Source organism: Anoplophora glabripennis, unplaced genomic scaffold (assembly GCF_000390285.2).
Source record: "Anoplophora glabripennis isolate ALB-LARVAE unplaced genomic scaffold, Agla_2.0 scaffold102, whole genome shotgun sequence".
In the NCBI taxonomy this organism is placed as follows: domain Eukaryota; kingdom Metazoa; phylum Arthropoda; class Insecta; order Coleoptera; family Cerambycidae; genus Anoplophora; species Anoplophora glabripennis.
The window spans coordinates 74,974-94,189 of NW_019416316.1; the positions used below are offsets into that span (position 1 = coordinate 74,974).

Consider the following 19,216-nt stretch of genomic DNA (forward strand, 5'->3'; position numbering starts at 1 on the left):
CCCTCCCGCGCTAGCCTAAGGGCCACCTTAGCAAAGCGCATCCCAGGCTGCATAGCCGCACTACCCTACCCAACCATACCACACATAAACATGACACTACCCCCGGGGTTTACACAGACGAGCCGGCGAAGCAAGAAGAGCGCCAGAAGAAAGGGCCCTAGCCGGCGGGGCCCAGCCAGGACAAAAGGAGGTCCCACAAAGCGCCTACACCGGCCGCATTTGCGGTCGGGGTAGACGACGGATGGGGCCCACCTACGAAGGCTGTCCAGGCCTACACGAGATGAGGCAGGATAAAGAGGGATAATCCCCCTCGATCCCAAATCATTGAGGCCAATTTCTAGCCATGGAATAATGGCGCGGCGTATCTACCATTTCAAGATTTACAATCATAACTAACTTTTTCTAATTATCAGTTCGTCATTGTTACGATGGTCTCAACATTAGAAAATTTCCATTTCAGAAGCGTATTTGAACAATATAAAATGATGTGTAGCTTTTTTAAAATGCTTCTGATATTGTTTTATGACATTTTTATTTGTACGATGAATGGCAAAATTCGTAATCCATATTCGAAACTTTTTTCAGTGGCTTCTCAAAAATGATGGGGACCGCCTAGCCGAGTGTCTTGGCCGGCGGATTTTGATCTGCCGAGTCACGTACGTGAGCTGGAATTTGGATGGGTGATCTAAGACAGACTCGGGGACGTGGCTGTGGCAGCCTACCAAGAAACCTGGGTCGCCCAACATTTGCCGCACGCGTGTGGTCCCCGATAAATGGTAATGAGAACAGAGCAAGAAATCTTTATAATTCAAGACCATGTTATCATACATAAACTGTACGAGACTTTGCCACCAAGCCATCCGTGTAGTAATGGTTTGAAGAAAAGTACTCGAGTAATAAACGAGGGTGTACAAGGGGCCTAATATGGCCTAAGTGCCGTGGTGGAAGACAATTCCACCACCCCTCCGACATACATACATATATACAATATATAATGATGTGCAGCATTTTTAAAATGCTTCTGATATTGTTTTGTGACATTTTTATTTGTACGATGAATGGCAAAATTCGTAATCCATATTAGAAACTTTTTTCAGTGGCTTCTCAAAAAGAAAGAAATTCTTGGTAAAAGTTGCCGCATCCCCAAACTAGAAGAGCATATATTTATTTTTTTTAATAAACAATGTAACAACTTTTTTAGTTAAATTTTTTGAGAAATCAGAAAAAGTTGTCTGGAGTTCGAATTAAGTCATTCACAATACAAATAAAAATATCACAAAAGAGTATTAGAAATATTTAAAAAATTACTCACACTATTATTTATACTATTTCAAAAACGCTTTTGAAATGAAAATTATCTAAAGTTGAGAGCATTATGAAAACAATATGGTAATAAAATTATTATGTTACTCAAACATTTCTGAAAATATACTGAAACGTAAAACAAAAATATCGAGTGCATAAATAGAACATAAAAAGAATGTTACTGAAACCAATTTTTTGAAACGTATTTTGGGGAGGACATATTGGGTTTCTAGAACGTTACCAGAACGTTGCATGGATTTTTTATGAAGAAAATTGGAAACGTTTATGAATGTTAGAAACTGAAAAATGTTTAGTGGGAAATGTTCATGCAAAATTATTTATCGGAAAAGCGTTTGAGGTCTATCCAACGGACTATGTACAACTCTCAATGTTCATCTTCGTCACATTCCGCCTATACCATTGGCACAGCCTTTACATTCACCTCAAGCAATACCTACACCTACACCTACTCCACCTATATACCATCCAGATGAGTACAACTCTCAATGGTCATCTTCGTCACATTCCAACTACACGGCACATCTTCGCCTTCACCTCAAACAACATCTACACCTGCACCTACTCCACCTATATACCATCCAAAAGCATCTACAGAAATGACTTCAAATACTACTGTCACATTGGACTTATTATCTGAAGCTTGGAACTCCATCAATAATAAAAATTCATGTCGATGTAAACATACTTTATTTAAAAAATAAATACATTGAAACATTTTGATTACAAACTACATTCTCATTAGTTTACTAACCTTAATACAATCCGTTAGAAAACTATAATATAGCATCAGAGATTTCAGGAATCGTCAACGATATAGCTGCTTTGGATAAGTACTCTAAATAGATGCGAAAGAGTGCGTAAGCTGCATCCATTATTAATCATATACAGAAATATTTGCAGTTTAATTTTTGAAGATAATGCACTTCTCATAAATGAATCCGATTTTGCAATAGTCAGTAACTCATTAAATTTATCTTCCGTCATTCGCATTGAATTACAAAATTCAGTTGGATCCTCATTAATCAGTTCCTGGAAAAGCTTATTATTAGCTCCATACTGAAGTCTTCTGCTTATCCATTTTCTTTGCCATAATCTCTTAGGTTTTTCGATTTCAACTAACAATTCACGTTCGATTTCTGATGCGATGACTGCGACTGTCTTTTTTTAATGTTTCGCAATTGTAATCGTTGTTCGCCCTCCATTCTGTACCGACACTTTGGACTTGTAAGAAGCATTTAGCACTGTGTGAACATTTTGTTTACACTTAACACAACACCATAAAAACATGTTAACTAATCACATCTCACCTGCACGTTACTACACAAAATGTAAATCAGCCATTACGCACACTCGCGCGCGCTTGCCCACGCACATGCACGCCCGCGCGCACCCACACCCACTCACACACACACCCATGCACTCCCCCGCGCACACACGAGATAATAGACCGAGAGATATTAGACTGAAGTTCGACGACGTCTTTCTCGTTTATGCCTCTGAGAGTATACTGAAAGGTAACCGAGAGACAAGTACAATAAACTAAATTTAAAAGATGGGCTGCGGGACACCTTTGTGAAAATTCAATTTTCCTTTCCAAAAAAATAATGTGTACAGCGATGTATTTCTCACTTATGCCATGTTCGTAAGTTGAAGAGAAGTATCGATTTTATCACAAAATTTTTTTGGCATAAGTGTCGCAAGGGACCTAAAAATGGAAAACTTTGTAAGAAAATGTGGAAAAACATCTTTATTTGTCTACCAATTTCTCATTAGTGCCAATTAGAAATATGACATTATTATATTCGAAAAGCTCATAAAAAACATTGGCATAAGTCCTACTAAGAACTAAAGAAAATAGGGCTTTGGAAAAGCTGCCGAAAATTTTTATTTTCATTCTATAACTTTCTCATTTATGCCGTTGAAAATTTATGATACTTACTATAAATAATGTACTGTGTCAAGTAGGCATCACTCCTCTATGCGTCCAATATGAAGGCATAAGTCCCAAAGTTGTAGGAAAATTCATGAAAATTTTTACGTCTTTCTCGCTTATGCCATTTTGCATGCACGTAGGAAACTACATTATAAAGTCATATAACGATTTTCATGTTGTAAATTAATTTGAATTTTAATACGAGTCAGGTCGACAAAGTAGAAAAATAATAGAAAATTGTCAAAATTTTCTCGTTTATGCCGTTTTGTACACGAGTAGAAAATATTATTAAAAGCCACTTTCAAGAGTGGCATGAATGCCACAAGGTACCAAAAATTACAAATTGCGGTTATTTCCTCGCCTGCGCAATTTTCGATATACTTAAATTAATTTAAGGTGGCCATATTCCTGGCCAAGAAATAGTGAAATTTCTGGCGTTTTTAGGTACTGAAATCTTTAAAAGTAAAACGTGTAGAACAAAAGTAAGCACAAAAATAAAATCCTTGATGTTTTGTTTATTCATTGTTACCATTTAAATTTACTCAAATAAAATAATAACTATAAAAAAAGCGTTTGTAAAACATGCGTTTGCCGTTATTTTCACCCCACATTTTAAGAATTATTTTCACATACTTATAAATAAAAGTAAACAATTTTATATGTAGGACTAAGCAAGTAAATGTTATAAGAATATTTACATGTGGAATTATATATAAAAAAGTTAGTATTTTCGTAGATTTCAGTACCTAAAACCTTGATGGTTTGATCGTTTTTTGCACCTGTTTATTCGTTTTACTGCGGCGTCTTTGAAAATACTCAAGGTGGCATGACATAACATTCCTATTATTTGATAAGCTTTAGATTATTCAGTTATTAATTGTTTGAAATTATTTGTCTTTGCGGAAAACACTATTTAAAGAATAAGGGGCCCTTAAAAAATATATCATAAATAATGCAAGTGTCGAATAAGATATCTATATAAAAAATGAATATTTCTAATAACAGGGAATAAAAAATTTAAAATAAAAAAAAATTTCATGAAAAAGAGAAAGCTTTGTATTGGGTTTAGTTTGATTTTTCAACATGTTATTTTTTATTACGATAATTCTTAATAACTTATAATAAAGCTGGTAGTAAGGACTTTATTTTGATCAGTTTTCATCAAGAGCTGCAGATAAAACTGTTTGAAATTTGAAAATGTAAAAAATCATAAAACCGAAAAAACTTATATTTTTGATATGCTCTAATTTTAAGTTAATGAAAATTTGTATTATTTTAAGTGTTATTGTTTGTGTTAATTATAATTAAAAATTTGTAATCCAAAGTCTTTGAGGAAGCATTCTGACAATTGAGTTGGCAGCGGTATTTCAATTCAATTCCTATTAAATAAATCTTTTAATATAAAAATGAAATGTATAAAAGTACAAATTAAGTAATTAAGGTACAAAGTACCAGAAACAAAAAAACGAAATTCAATATACATGATATTAAATCAGTTATAAATCAGTTTCTTCCCTATGTATTCTAGCTTAATTCTTTCTCCTTCTTCTTCTTCTACCTTAGTCGGCTCAATTCAAGTAGATCATCCTTGCACTGTAGCGGTTAATTCCAATTATATATTTTTAATTTTTAAAATTTAAATATATTATTCATAAATACGTATGATCTATTGTGATAAAATACTCTACTCATTTACGAATAGGCACAAACGAGAAATTTGTGGCAATATTATATAATTTTTCTTTTTCTGATCATGACTCAAAGAATAATTAAAAATCATTTCTAATATGTGGGGACTTATGCCGAACTAGTTTATTATTAACTTTCATTAAATACATGAATTACTTATATTTATAAAAATTAAAAATCGCTAAATGCAAGTAAGCATAAGTATTTCGAAAATTGCGCAGGCGATGAAATAAACTTTTTATAAATTAATACATAATATAATAATGTCATATTTCTAATTGGCATTAATGAGAAATTGGTAGACAAATAAAGATGTTTTTCCACATTTTCTTACAAAGTTTTCCATATTTAGGTCCCTTGCGACACTTATGCCAAAAAAATTTTGTGATAAAATCCATACTTCTCTTCAACTTACGACCATGGCATATGTGAGAAATACGTCGCTGTACACATTATTTTTTTGAAAAGGAAAATTGAATTTTCACAAAGGTGTCCCGCAGCCCATCGTTTAAATTTAGTTTATTGTATTTGTCTCTCGGTTACCTTTCAGTACTCTCAGAGGCATAAACGAGAAAGACGTCGTCGAACTTCAGTCTAATATCTCCCGGTCTATAAGAGGGAAAGGTGGGGAGAACAGAGTGATAGCAGGAGGAAGAGGCAATGGGGGAAAGAAAAGTCATTTATTAATATAGCTTTAAATATATTTTCTATTAATATATTTTACACACTAATTTTAAATGTAGTTTCAGAATGGCTTTCTTTGGATATTTTCATTTACATGAATTCATGCACAAGTGCTTAAAATAATTTAATTTAATTAAAATAATAAAAATATTAAATGCCTATAATTTTTTTTACATGTTCAGTATACATACAACGTGTCCCAATATTCCCTGTACACGGAACTACTATAAGTTTTTAGGGTACAAAAAAGATTATTAACTAAACTTGTGTCTAGCCACTTTGGTCGCTTCGTTTAGTCACTAGAGAAATTATTTCCAATAGTTTTCGCAGGAGAATATTGAATTACATGTTTCTGAACTCTATAAAGCATAATTTATTTTTATCAAATATCTGTTTCTGAAAGTAATTAAATAAGATTTAATATGAAAATACATTGATGATATAAAAAAAAATTATTAGGTGAAACTTGGAAGCCCTTACCTTTATAAAGAAACAACTGATGCAAGCTCAGCAAAAAAAAATGAACAAATTTAATTAACGGTGGGGGAATTTTGCCCCATTTCTATAAATGCAAGTACTTTGGTTTTGTCAAATAGTAACATCTATAACTAAGTACTAGTATATCAAATTGTCTTTAAATAGGACAGTTTTAGTTATTTCAAAACTTTTTTGTCAAATTTGATCTCCTCTGGTGGCTAAACGAAGCAACTGTGGATATAAGGGAATGTACCGGCAATATTAAGACACCTTGTGAATGTCCTAACAGGTGAAGGAATATGAAACATTACAGAAAATAGAACATTGGTTAAACAGCCAAAGCTGTACACATATCTATTAACATGTATTTATAGTATAACATAGAAGCAGTTTTTAAAAATCGCTTTCATATGGAATACCGCTCAGGGCTCACTACTACTTACAAAATTCATTGTTGGCACCAAAATAAAATTTCCATGGCCCTTTTTTTTATTATAAGTTATTTTTAAACCCATTTTTGTCAATAATATATCAAATTTATTAGAATGCGGTAAATTCAAAAATAAAAATGTCTCATATGTATAATATATAATTATGTAAAAACAATAATTACTTGAAAGCCCTTGGCAAAAATCAAACCATTTTTCGATATTGCGTGTAATTAAAGCAAACCAATCCAATTTTGTCCGTTTGACCGATAAACTCGTACGATATCAACAAAGTACGAATTATATGACAAAAATTTGTCCGTCGTTTATGCTCAAAAAACATTACCTAATAACATGCACATATACAATCAGGTGATTATCTATATTAAATCTCTGTCAAATACAGGATACAAGAAATCATAAGTTTTATTTCATACACATTTTTTTAAACACAAACGATTGCCAAAATTAAATGTTTCTAAAATCCATTCATATAAAATTTTCCCATATGCTGTCTACTGGTGATTCTGTATATACATAAAATATTTACATTTTGTACATATCTATAGTCTAAGCACTACCACAACAATTTCTGGTCGAGTTTGATTGATCATCAACTATGGAAATACTGGATTTTTGCAAATTCAGATTATCACAAGATGAACTGTCAGCTTTTACTTTATAGTTAAATAACATCTTCTCGGTAAGTGTTAGAAACATTTCATCTACTCCTTCATTGAATTTAGCTGAAGTTTCAAAATGGATGGCCCCAACTTTTTTAGAATACCTAAAATAAAAGTGTGATCAGTATTTATTGACAAATGGTGATTTAGCTGCGCGACATAATGCACTGCTATGCTGGGATCATTTTTACAGGGTTTTTACAGGTTTTACTACAAATTAGTAGGTCAACCCGTTAACCAGATGTTCTTTGGACTAAAATATTGTGACTTTTCTTATGCCACTTTTCATTTCAGAGCCCCATTTTTAAAATACAAGGTGTCAAAATTAAAATTTTAAATTTATTGATAACTCCGGTGATTGTAGAGATATTTATTTGAAATTTAGTACACATTTTAATCTTAAGTCGGCATACCTTTTGTGTAGTTTTGGTTTAAAATATCAAAGCCTGAACGGAGGGAATGGGGAGTTCCAGTACCCATAGACCTATTTTTTTTTTGAGTACGCCTATGCTTTCCCAATATTTTTTTTTTTATATAAAGCGACGTTTTATTCTACTTTTTTTTCACTCTTGTAAGATTTTTATTCAAGGCCTCGTTTATAAGATATTGTAAACTTTTTTGGATATGCGACATTGATTTAGTACTTTATTTTTTGGGGTTATATGGAAAATTTGAGTCTTCTTATTTAGTAAGAGATAAAAAAAGAATACGATGATGACAACGCTGCTACTGTTGTATTATGTACTCTGTTCAAGACAATCCAAAGATGTCACTCAGGAAAATGTCAGAAAACAGATACAGTAGAATACAATAGTGATTTCGGTAACTGTAGTTAGTAATGACTAATTACAGTGACTAAAATTTTGATATAAAGTTAATTAGAACTGCGTCGATCAATATCTAGGAAAGTACTGCTCCGAAAAATTTGAAAATTTGTCAACATGCCAATGTCGCTAGAGCGAACACAGCTAAAATATCTAGAACTCTTCTGCACTTCCGGTTATACCAGAAGTCGACACCAACTTCGTTATTTTAAATGGGACACCCTATATATTATTGCATTTTCGGATTCTACATGAAATTTGGTCACATTATTAAACAATCCCTATACCTAGGAGTTACGGATTTTTGATATCAAGCTGATTTTTGGTACCTGTAAAAGGCACACGTAAAGCTGAATTATGGTATACCAACAAATTAAAACGTTTAATACTAGGTGTTTCATTTTTGTTGTTACATTTTTATGACTTCAAACAGCTTTTGTTAACTTAAATGGAACACCCTATATTTTTTTACTCTGTCGTAATAGTTTTTGCTATAAATTTAAATAAAAATGCCTGGGAATGTTTTAAATTATACTTATGAGAATTATTTTAATTTGTTTGTTATTTATGGAAAAAAGCACCAGATTCTCTACATGTTTTTTAAATTATTTTGTCACATTTTCCATAAATAAACAAATGAAAGTAATCCTCATAAGTATAATTTAAACGATCCCCGGGCAATTTGATTTAAATTTTCAACAAAAACTATTACAGACATAACAATTGACAATTATCTTGACAAATGTCAAGTTATTTTAATTGTTTTGTTGTTGTTTTTAAGTGTTTTTGGTCATGGCCAATTTGACGACAGGTCTGATACGAGACAAAGTGCCCAAAAATAGAAAATTGCAAATATCACTAAAAGTAGTAACGGCAACCCTAACAATGACTATATGGCTTGAAAGGAAATTTCAATCTGCAAATGACAGAGTAAAAAATATAGGGTGTTCCGTTTAAGTTAACAAAGTTATAGCTGTTTGAAGTTATTAAAATGTAACAGCAAAAATGAAACACCTAGTATTAAATGTTTTAATTTGTTGGTATACCATAATGTAGTATATGCCCTTTACAGGTACCAAAAATCCACTTGACATCACGCTCCTGAAAAGACTAGCATCTCCGCGGACCCTTGCATCTCTCACATTTTTTCTTTAAAACAATATATCCAAATCTATAACTCCTAGGTACAGGGAATATTTAATAAAGTGACCCCCAAATTTCACGTAAGACCCGAAAATGCAATAATATATAGGGTGTCCCATTTAAAATAACGGAAGTTGGTGTCGACTTCCGGTATAACCTAAAGAATTCTAGATATTTTAGTTCAGGGACATTGCCATGTTGCCAAATTTTCAAATTTTTCGGAGCAGTACTTTCCTAGATATCGATCGACGCAGTTTACGGTGGGACACCCTGTATGTATCAATCTCTTTGTTAATAAACAATTAAAAGTAACATTTTTTTAATTTAATACTGTTTACATATTTATTCCATTAATTCGAATTTTCCAGTACTCAGGCACTCTTAGGTTTTTAATCATGTTGGATTAATGAGATTTTACTGTATTAGCAAATCTCATATTCAAAGAATTTTAGTAAAATGTAGTATATCGCATGAAAGAGGAAAAAACAAGCAATTTTTGTAGCGATAGCCTACTTCGATGACAATTTTTTTTTGCCCACGTAGAGGGCGCAGCAAATTACATACAATACTTCAAATATTTGTTTACATTGAGTGAAAGGTTGCTGAAAGTTTGCCACAAAATTTTATTAAAATAAGTTTTCTCTATCTCTTAAAATGAAAAAGTGAGACGACCCTAATCTTTTGGTACTTTCCCAGTTTTTTATGATTACTCATAACGTTGGCGATGGATTTTAAATTTATATTTTATTTTGACGAGCATCAAAACCTCAAAAAATGCAAGAAAAAAACAAAGATTTTTAACGTGCATCGTGTATTAAGCGAGATACATAGGAGTGGTCCTTTTATAGTATTAACTTATGTGACTTATGTTATCTTTGTGAGTCCTATCTAAATCCGAGAGAATGCTCACCATTTCCTAAATACCCTGTATAGGTATATATACAGGGTGTTAGTAAATAAGTGCGACAAATTTCAGGAGGTGATTCTACAAGAGAAAATAATGGCAGTTTGCTTATTAAACGTTTGTCCGCAAATGATTCGTTTTCCGAGATACGGGGTGTCAAAGTTTTTCTTAAAAACTGACGATTTTATTTATTGCTCTGAAACCGGTCGAGATGTGCAAATGAAATTTGGTGAAATCATCGAAGAAACTAACATAATTGAATATTATTATATATCAATGTATTCGCAATGGTTCCCGCTAGTGAGTGAGATAAATTTCAATGCTCATGAGATCAGAAGAATAATTTAAATAAATGCTAAAGTACCTCAATGTTAACCATACTGTTAGTCTGTAAATATATTGCATTTACGACGGAACTAGATGAGGCACAATAACCAAACTACTTCACTCACTAGAACGGACACCTAGGATCATTTGTATTTAATTTTCAGATTAATATTTATTAATAATTCTATAATATGTGTCCTCGAGTAAAATGACAACATTTTACACACGACTCCATTTTTATTATACATTTATACCAGAATTGTCGAGATTCCTGCCTGCACACAATATATTTCTAACAATTTTAACTATAATTAGTTTGTATACTCTCTCACAGGTGTCGCTACCCTTGAAAATGAAAGTGAAAACACAGAGTTAGTTTATTATAAAATGCGTGCTAAAATAAAGCATAATGGTCTAATATTATATTTGATATATAAATATGCGTAATTTTTTAAAAGTACCTAAGTAATAATATTTTGTAAAGCTTAAGTAGTACGAAAATATAACGCATAAAAAAACCAATAATATGTACTAATTTTTCTTTATTAAGAATAAAGATTAAATTTTACGTACAGGGTGTCCCACATAAAATCATTATTTATGTTCTAGCCTTGGTAGCTTCAAAATAAATTTAAAGCTTAAAAATTAGTCTGGCTCGGGTAGATTTCTTTTTCAATCTACAAATCAGTAGCTACTTACTGATAAGAAGGAAACCACTGGATATTTAATGAAAAAAGTGACGACCAAAAAAGTAATTCATTCTTGAATATGAATATAACTAACACGATTTTAATTTCATATTGTCTTAACAATCAACTTTTGCTTATCACTTATAGCTGTTTTACATTGACAATTTATTCATTAATAAATTGACGAAGTTCTTCATCAATTAATTCACGAATTTATTGGCAGTGTGGTTTTACACTGCTACAGACTTTGTTAAGTTTTTGACGTATGAATCAGTTCTACCAATGAATCAAAGAAGCAAATAAATTTCAAAAATGTCACCTTTCCACTCATAATTGTAGTGATACAACAGCGGTACCGTTCTGACACATATTGGGTTGATACTTCCGAACTTCACGAAGAAATTGACGAAAATTAGAACATGCTCTAATTCGTCAAGAACTTGATGAATAAATTGATGAAGTTATTTGACAGCTGATTTGGTGCATTACACTTGTCCAATTTCTTGATGAAGCGACTTCATCAATTAATTGATCAATAAATTGTCAATGTAAAACAGCTATTATCACTTCAGTCACTTAGTGTAATACAAAAAAAAACATTGAATTTAAAATGTTTTTTAATTTCTTTTCTTGGTTTTCCATTAGGTATACAAGCCGGGTCTTTACATTTCCTTTTTTCCTTCTTAAAATGAACTAAATGCAAATATGAGAATAAAGTGATATTTCATTACAAAAAATATAAGTTTGATGTGGCGGGGAATTCCAGAACAAAATATTTTTCAAATATGTTCCTTATGTCCTATCGCGTTGCAAAATATATATATTTTTGTATTTTCTGTTAAAGAATAACATACGACATAGCGGCTCTAAAACTTTGCTGCCCTGCGTTACTCCTCGATGTATACAGGGTGAGTCATTCAAGAGGCTCACCATGGGTGCCTAGCTTCTCTTTTATTATAAGAGATTACAGTTGTGTCGAGAGGATTTAAACCGGGTCCGGTCTTTTCATTTAGACCCGCTCTTTTCAATAATTTAAATTTCGCGCCATTTTATAGCCTCAAAGCAAATTAAAATGTCAAATATTGACCCCACCCTACTTAGGTACTGGAAAGATCTCAAGTTTTTAAGAATTTTAATTTTTAATTCTGTATCTAATATTAATAAATGCGTCGAGGTAAAGACATAGTTTGGAAATTCTTTGATTGCATAACTGATAACTAACCTTTTTATACAAAACAGTTAAAAAGAGGGTTTGGGTTTAAACCGGGTCTTTTCAAATGGGTTTAAACCGGGTTCAAACCCTCAAAATCTAAAGACCCAATCCTTTCCCTTCTCTATAAGATACTTACAAATTTGGTTAAATTAGAACAAAGTTACACAATTAGGAGGCTAAAAATATGGTACCAAGAAGTCAAGAATATCTCAATTTATTTTTGAAATACATATTTGGGAAACACTGAAATTTTTAAAAATATAATTAATTTATTTTTTCTTGTCAAACATACACCAAACAACAAGTTTAAATTTTAACGTTTCGTTCTTTATTTGGCCTTCCATCTTCAGGTGTCCTAAGTCTTAGATTTGTATCTCTTTGTTTTGAGTAGAATATTGAGTATTCAGTATGCTCAGCAGAATATTTAGAAGACCTTTTTGTAAGGGTTAAACTTACGTTTAAATGCTAAATTAAAAAAATTGTGAGATAACCAAACTTACGTTAAAATACTAACTTTCGAAAATATGATAGTTGTTTTTTTTACCCCATTTCTCTTTTGATGTAACTACTAAGAAATGGTGTCAAAGAAAAAATAACTATTTCATATTTTTGAAACTTAGTATTTTAATGTAGTTTGGCTCAAACCCTTATAAAAAAGCCTGCTAAACATTTAACTGATCCAAAATAAAGAGATTTGGAAGTTTGGACACCTGAAGATGGAAGGTCAAATACAGAACGAAATGTTAAAATTTAAACTTACTGTTTGTTGTATGTGAAAAACATCATAAATTGCTACCAAAACTGCAACTGTACTTAAAAAAATTAACCTGATGATAGCCCCGGAAAGGCGAAACGTTGTGTAAGAAATCGGATAGAGGGCAAAAAGTGTCAATGAAGATGTGTTTGCAGATTTTCAATATTATTTCAAATAACGCTAGGTACAAAAAAGAAAATAAAATAATTGCTTTTTTTCAGTTTTTTGCTTATATTTCCAAAAATAAACCTCTAATCGACATGAGGTATACTTATTGATTTTGTTCCTGAGGAAATTTGCTACAAGGGTAGGCTTTTGCGAAAGTTCGCAACATTTTTTTTATATTGCAAAATTAGCGATGAATAGTTAAATGTACTAAATTTTCAAAATTAAATAAAAATAACAAATTTGACTGAAATTGGATGAAACTACAGGTAAAGATAACTGTTGGGGTGCTCAACAAATACCTGCAATTCGGACCCCCAAAAAAAAAATGGCGGCGTATTGCAAAATTATATTGTCGAAAACGCGAGCGCGTTTATCTTCTGCCTCATGTCGATTAGAGGCTTATTTTCGGAGATATAAGCAAAAAACTGAAAAAAAGCAATTATTTTATTTTCTTTTGTTATAAATAATATGACGCTCGACCTCTACAAATACACAAATTTAGGCTTTTATTCTGTGTATTTTTTATTTAATTTTAAACCCATAAAATTCGAGGTAGGCCCGATTTTTGAAAAAAAATCTAATTCGCCCGGACTACTAGGCTTATTTTATTCATTATTCAATTCCTCAAGTCTTCAAAATTTAGAAATAAAAAGTTGTCATTCTGGGAACAATTGTTTATACAAATTTTGACTTTTTTATGAACAAGTATTTGTAGAACAAGCTTTACAAGTCGATTTTTCAGAGCACTATATTTCATTTTTGCAATAAGTATTTCGTTCTAAAAAAATTTTTTTTCTGGTCTTCATTAGTATTATTTCTGGTTTTCCATTTAAAAATTAAAGTAAGTAGCAAAAACAAGTGTATCTGGCAATTGAACCCAGATCCACTACAACTGCAGGCTAATTATATTTGAAATCGCATTATATTCGAAAGAAGCGCACCTGTTAGAGCTGTCAGCTTCGAGTCAGCCGATACATCTAGCGTGCGCGTACTCCCCAAATGCCTTCCCCTCTCTTGCTTAGTAATTGTCCAAAACATGACATAAATTAATTTAATTTTAATAAGCAATAGCATAAAATTGATGTAAAGTTTCCCTGGGAACACGATGGTGCAATTATTTTTTTGCTACTTGCCCTAGTTTATGAAATATTTGCGAAAAACCTTATTTTTTACGGCTTTTTGACCTTTTGACCCCTTGCCTGACCACCTAAATCAAAATTTTTTGCAGATTCTGATTCGAGGGTCGAAAACATATTTGCGCCCAGGTTTGATCGACAGAGGAAAAAATGGAGGTTCAGCCTTCATTTCAATGGACTAAATACATACAATATTTTATATATATTTTATGCCTATACATATTATTGTCCAAACGTAATTAGTAGCAAGTTTCTATATATTTTAGTAATTAAGCAGTGTTTTTTAAGTTAATACGACTCGCCAAAGTAAAAAAATAATTCAGGTTAGGTATATATTTTTACTGAGAATAGCAATTAATTTACATTATCGGATTGTTAATGTGAAAATATAAACATTAGACTGTTGACAATTCCATGTTATACGTGTTTTAAGGTCACTTTTGAAGAAGAAACTACATGTAATTTTAAAAATCGTATTTCTGCTTTTATAATGAAGGAATAGTAATTATAAGATTGTTTAAGCTTATTAACTAAAAATAATTAATACTACTTAATAAAAATATATTATTATCCTCGATAATCTATTACCGATTAATAAAATATTTACTCTCTTTCCTTATAAGATTGTATGTACACAAATTGGAGCCGTTCCTGAAAAATCGGGCGAATATCGGTGCAGCGTAAATTATTAGACTTGAAGCATTGGCCGCTAGAGCAGCACCTGCCGGGGTCCCGTTTCGTGACTCACGCTGGACGATATTTTTTGTACAAAATCCTGTCCTTAATAAAACCCCAAATGCAAAAATCTAGAGGATTTAAATCCGGCGATCGAGCAGGCCAATGTTCCGTACCTCCCCTACCTTACATTAATGCTAAAATGGGCTGGTGCACCATCATGCATGTACCACAGCATGTACCATAGGTGTTGTCTCAGCTGTAAAAGAATTTCTTCAAGAAGAACAGGTAACTCTTCATGTAGGAAATTAAGATAAGATTCGCCTGTTAATCGTTGTGGGAGGAAATATGGACCGATTAAATGATCATCAATTACCCCAAGCCATACATTTACAGAAAACTGATGCTGAAAATGAGCTTCAAAGATTCCATGGGGGTTTTCCTCAGCCCATAAGTGATTGTTATGGAAATTTCGTATACACTGTCATCCAAAAGTAGCCTCGTCAGTAAACAAAACGGCATTTAAAAAATTAGGAATTTGAGCGATTTGATGATTAATCCATTGGCCAAAAAATAGACACGGAAAAAAGTCTCTAGGTAGTAGAGCTTGCACACGTTCAATATGAAACGGATACAATTGCTGTTCTTTAAGAATTTTAAATACAGTGAAGTTGCTTACATTCAATGTTTACAATTTTTCGAGTACTTGTTTCAGGTGACTCCGCAATTAACTCAAGAACTGCTTCTTCTAGTTGCACAGTTTGTACTTCTCGAGGGCGCCCACAGTCAACCGTTTGTTTCTTAAATGAACGTTTATGAAGACGAGCAAATATTGTGTGATGAGGTACCCTACGTCCTGGATACAACTCAGCATACAATCGTCGAGCTTGCCGACCATTTCCATTACTTCGACCATAGACAAAATGCATGTCTGACAATTCCGCATTTGTAAAATTTTCCATTCTTTTCGATAAAAGAAAAATTAATTACTTATTAACACTAACGCTATAGCAAACTAAAAGCTTAATAAATTGATAATGACGCTAATTTGACATTTCTTAAAAATATTCGTATTTAACAGACAATTAATGTTGACAGTAGCCTACTAGGTAATGTATTAAAGAAATAAAAAATACGCCTTAAGATACATACATACGAAGAGAAGGCAAGAGAGATTTTTTGTCATAAATTGAACGAATTTAATTTGTAATATCTCAGTGGCGTACCATTTTTTTCTTTAAAAAAATTGAGACTATTACCAGTACACGCACCAATGATGAACATAAAATTGTTAATTGCGTGTCAAAAAATGCGCAATAACTACCTCTTAAAACCCACCAAATTTCATTTGCACATCTCGACCGGTTTCAGAGCAATAAATTAAATCGTCAGTTTTTAAGAAAAACTTTGACACACTGTATCTCGGAAAACGAATCATTTGCGGACATACGTTTATAAGCAAACTGCCATTATTTTCTCATGTAGAATCACCCCCTGAAATTTGTCGCACTTATTTACTAACACTCTGTATATACAATCTTATCTAATAACTAAGATTCAAATTTTCCATGAAAAGTTTTCTGATTTTTAGAGTCTGATATGTCTCAGCCTCTGCAATATAGGAATCAGTTGGATTCTGTCTTTACAATTTGAAAATTTTACAATGTTGTAAGAATACTAAATTGGTTTTTAACACTTCAAAAATCAGAAAATCATTAGAACCAATTTATAATTAATAACTTACATTACAGCTTCTTCTAAAGTTACATGTCTGTTTTTAGCAAGATCAATTTTATTTCCAACAATTACCAGACATATACCTGCTCCCAATATCTTTCTTAATTCCTTAACCCAATTTTTTACTTTCTGAAAAGAATCCTCATCTGTTATGTCATAAACTAAAACAGCTCCATTCGCAGACCTGTAATATATAGGACCCAGTGCATGAAATTTTTCTTGACCAGCAGTGTCCCAAATAGCCAAATTTATATGATCACCACCCAAATTAATTTTTTTATTTAAAAAGGACGCCTAAAGAGAATAAATTATTATATAAATTAATAAAAACAGTTAAATTTTACCTGAATAGTAGTAATGTGACTTGTATTAAATTTATCTTCAACATAACGAAGAACTAAACTAGTTTTTCCCACACAACCTTCCCCTAACAGAACAACTTTAAAATTATAAACTCCATTAGTATTTGTGGCCATAATATATTTATTCTTCATAAATCTTCATTTATTTCATTGTAAAATATGTAGTCATTTTCTCGGACTTAAAGAATTAAAATGCCTGTAAGTCATATGACACAATTATAATTTTTTTTACAAAAATCTAGGTAACTAAAGATGTAATTCTTAAAACCTTCGAGTACAATTATATATTTACTAAAAATTATAAAATACGAAATGATCAAGTTTTATTTGGTTAGGATTACTCGCAGGAATCAGCAAACTACACAAATATGTTATGATGATTTCATTGTCTGCTACTTTGGCGCTGTTCCGCAGTCGTCACCATAAAACATAATACAAGATTGTCGTTTTCGTAATACCAACATGTAAAAACCACTGACATTTAAAGGACAGCTTGCTCCCTCATTCTGTCTGGCTCAGGGAAATATTGAACTAAAACTGACTAATGACCAGCCGATAATGCTATTTACTCTTAAATAACCATCATGGTTGTCAATCTAAAGTGGTAGATCTAAATACATAATACATATATCATTTGATGTATGTATCCTACTATTTACATTAATATTAAAGAAAACAAATTTACTATATAATTTATAGCAAAATGCAATTCCTTTAAATTTCCCCATACCGTCCTTACCTCTCCCCTCCCGCGCTAGTCTAAGGGCCACCTTAGCAAAGCGCATCCCAGGCAGCATAGCCGCACTACCCTACCCAACCATACCACACATAAACATGACACCACCCCCGGGGTTTACACAGACGAGCCGGCGAAGCAAGAAGAGCGCCAGAAGAAAGGGCCCTAGCCGGCGGGGCCCAGCCAGGACAAAAGGAGGTCCCACAAAGCGCCTACACCGGCCGCATTTGCGGTCGGGGTAGACGACGGATGGGCCCCACCTACGAAGGCTGTCCAGGCCTACACGAGATGAGGCAGGATATAGAGGGATAATCCCCCTCGATCCCAAATCATTGAGGCCAATTTCTAGCCATGGAATAATGGCGCGCCTTTAAATTTTAGCTGAATTCACTTGTTTAATGAAGAACTGTGTCAATAATACAGACAATAATACTCAAGTAGTTTGGATATCTCAGTACATAGTTCAAGCATGCTTTAATCGAGTACCTATTGCGTAGATATACGTATTTCACAATTCCTATTCTATAATCAAAATTGAATTTATATATTAACACACAAATATGGTGAACTGCTAGAACGAAAAAAAATTATTTCATTTACTCTGGCACATACTATCACGGTTAGAGTTTGCTTACTATTGTCATAAAATTGAAATAAGTACTTTGTTGACTATATCTCAAAATTTTACATATAATTCCAATAAATAAAAAATATGTACCTATACAAGCTTAAAAGCGTTTAGCAAATACCTATGTTGTTAAAATTGACAATAAAATAACAATCCACGACTTTCTACGAGAGTTATAAACATGATTTGGTGTCCAATATGGTTTGATCTCAAAGTGATTCAAACTGAAAGAGTTATTGGAGGTTTATTTATTAATCTGTTTTCATAAAATAGTGATTAAAACTACTGCTATATTTTAATTTAACAAATGTTTAAGTATATCATTTTGCAACAAAATATTATTTCCATTAAGGAAAGACTTTCTAAACTAATTTTTCAGTTAGACAATTAGAAAGTATCTACATTACTTATTACCTATTCCATATCACTGATGACAACAGTAATCCATCAGGTTCATTATTTAATAATGAAAAACAAAAGTTCCAAGAATTTGGTTGAACAATTTCCAGACTGGTTGCCATGTCGTCAGTTTAATCGAGAGACATCTGAAACTGAAACCTAAACTATTTATACAAAACAATCGATGTTCAACTGTGTCATCACTGATACACTCCTCCCTCCAACTGGAAACTAAGTCCACTGGTTGGTATATATATATATATATATATATATATATTAACATAAATCTGACTCTAACAAT

The 19,216-nt window shown here is 32.2% G+C and overlaps 1 protein-coding gene across 1 annotated transcript; it reads right to left on the reverse strand.

The window, feature by feature from the left end:
* Window positions 1-6,647: 6,647 nt before the first annotated feature.
* Window positions 6,648-17,533, reverse strand: LOC108904654 (ras-related protein Rab-21). The gene is made up of 3 exons (XM_018707287.1): window positions 17,135-17,533; window positions 16,798-17,084; window positions 6,648-7,324 (listed from the first exon to the last, which is right to left on the reverse strand). The coding sequence occupies exons 1-3, from the start codon at window positions 17,282-17,284 to the stop codon at window positions 7,108-7,110; spliced, it is 654 nt and encodes a 217-aa protein (XP_018562803.1). The 5' UTR covers window positions 17,285-17,533; the 3' UTR covers window positions 6,648-7,107.
* Window positions 17,534-19,216: the final 1,683 nt, after the last annotated feature.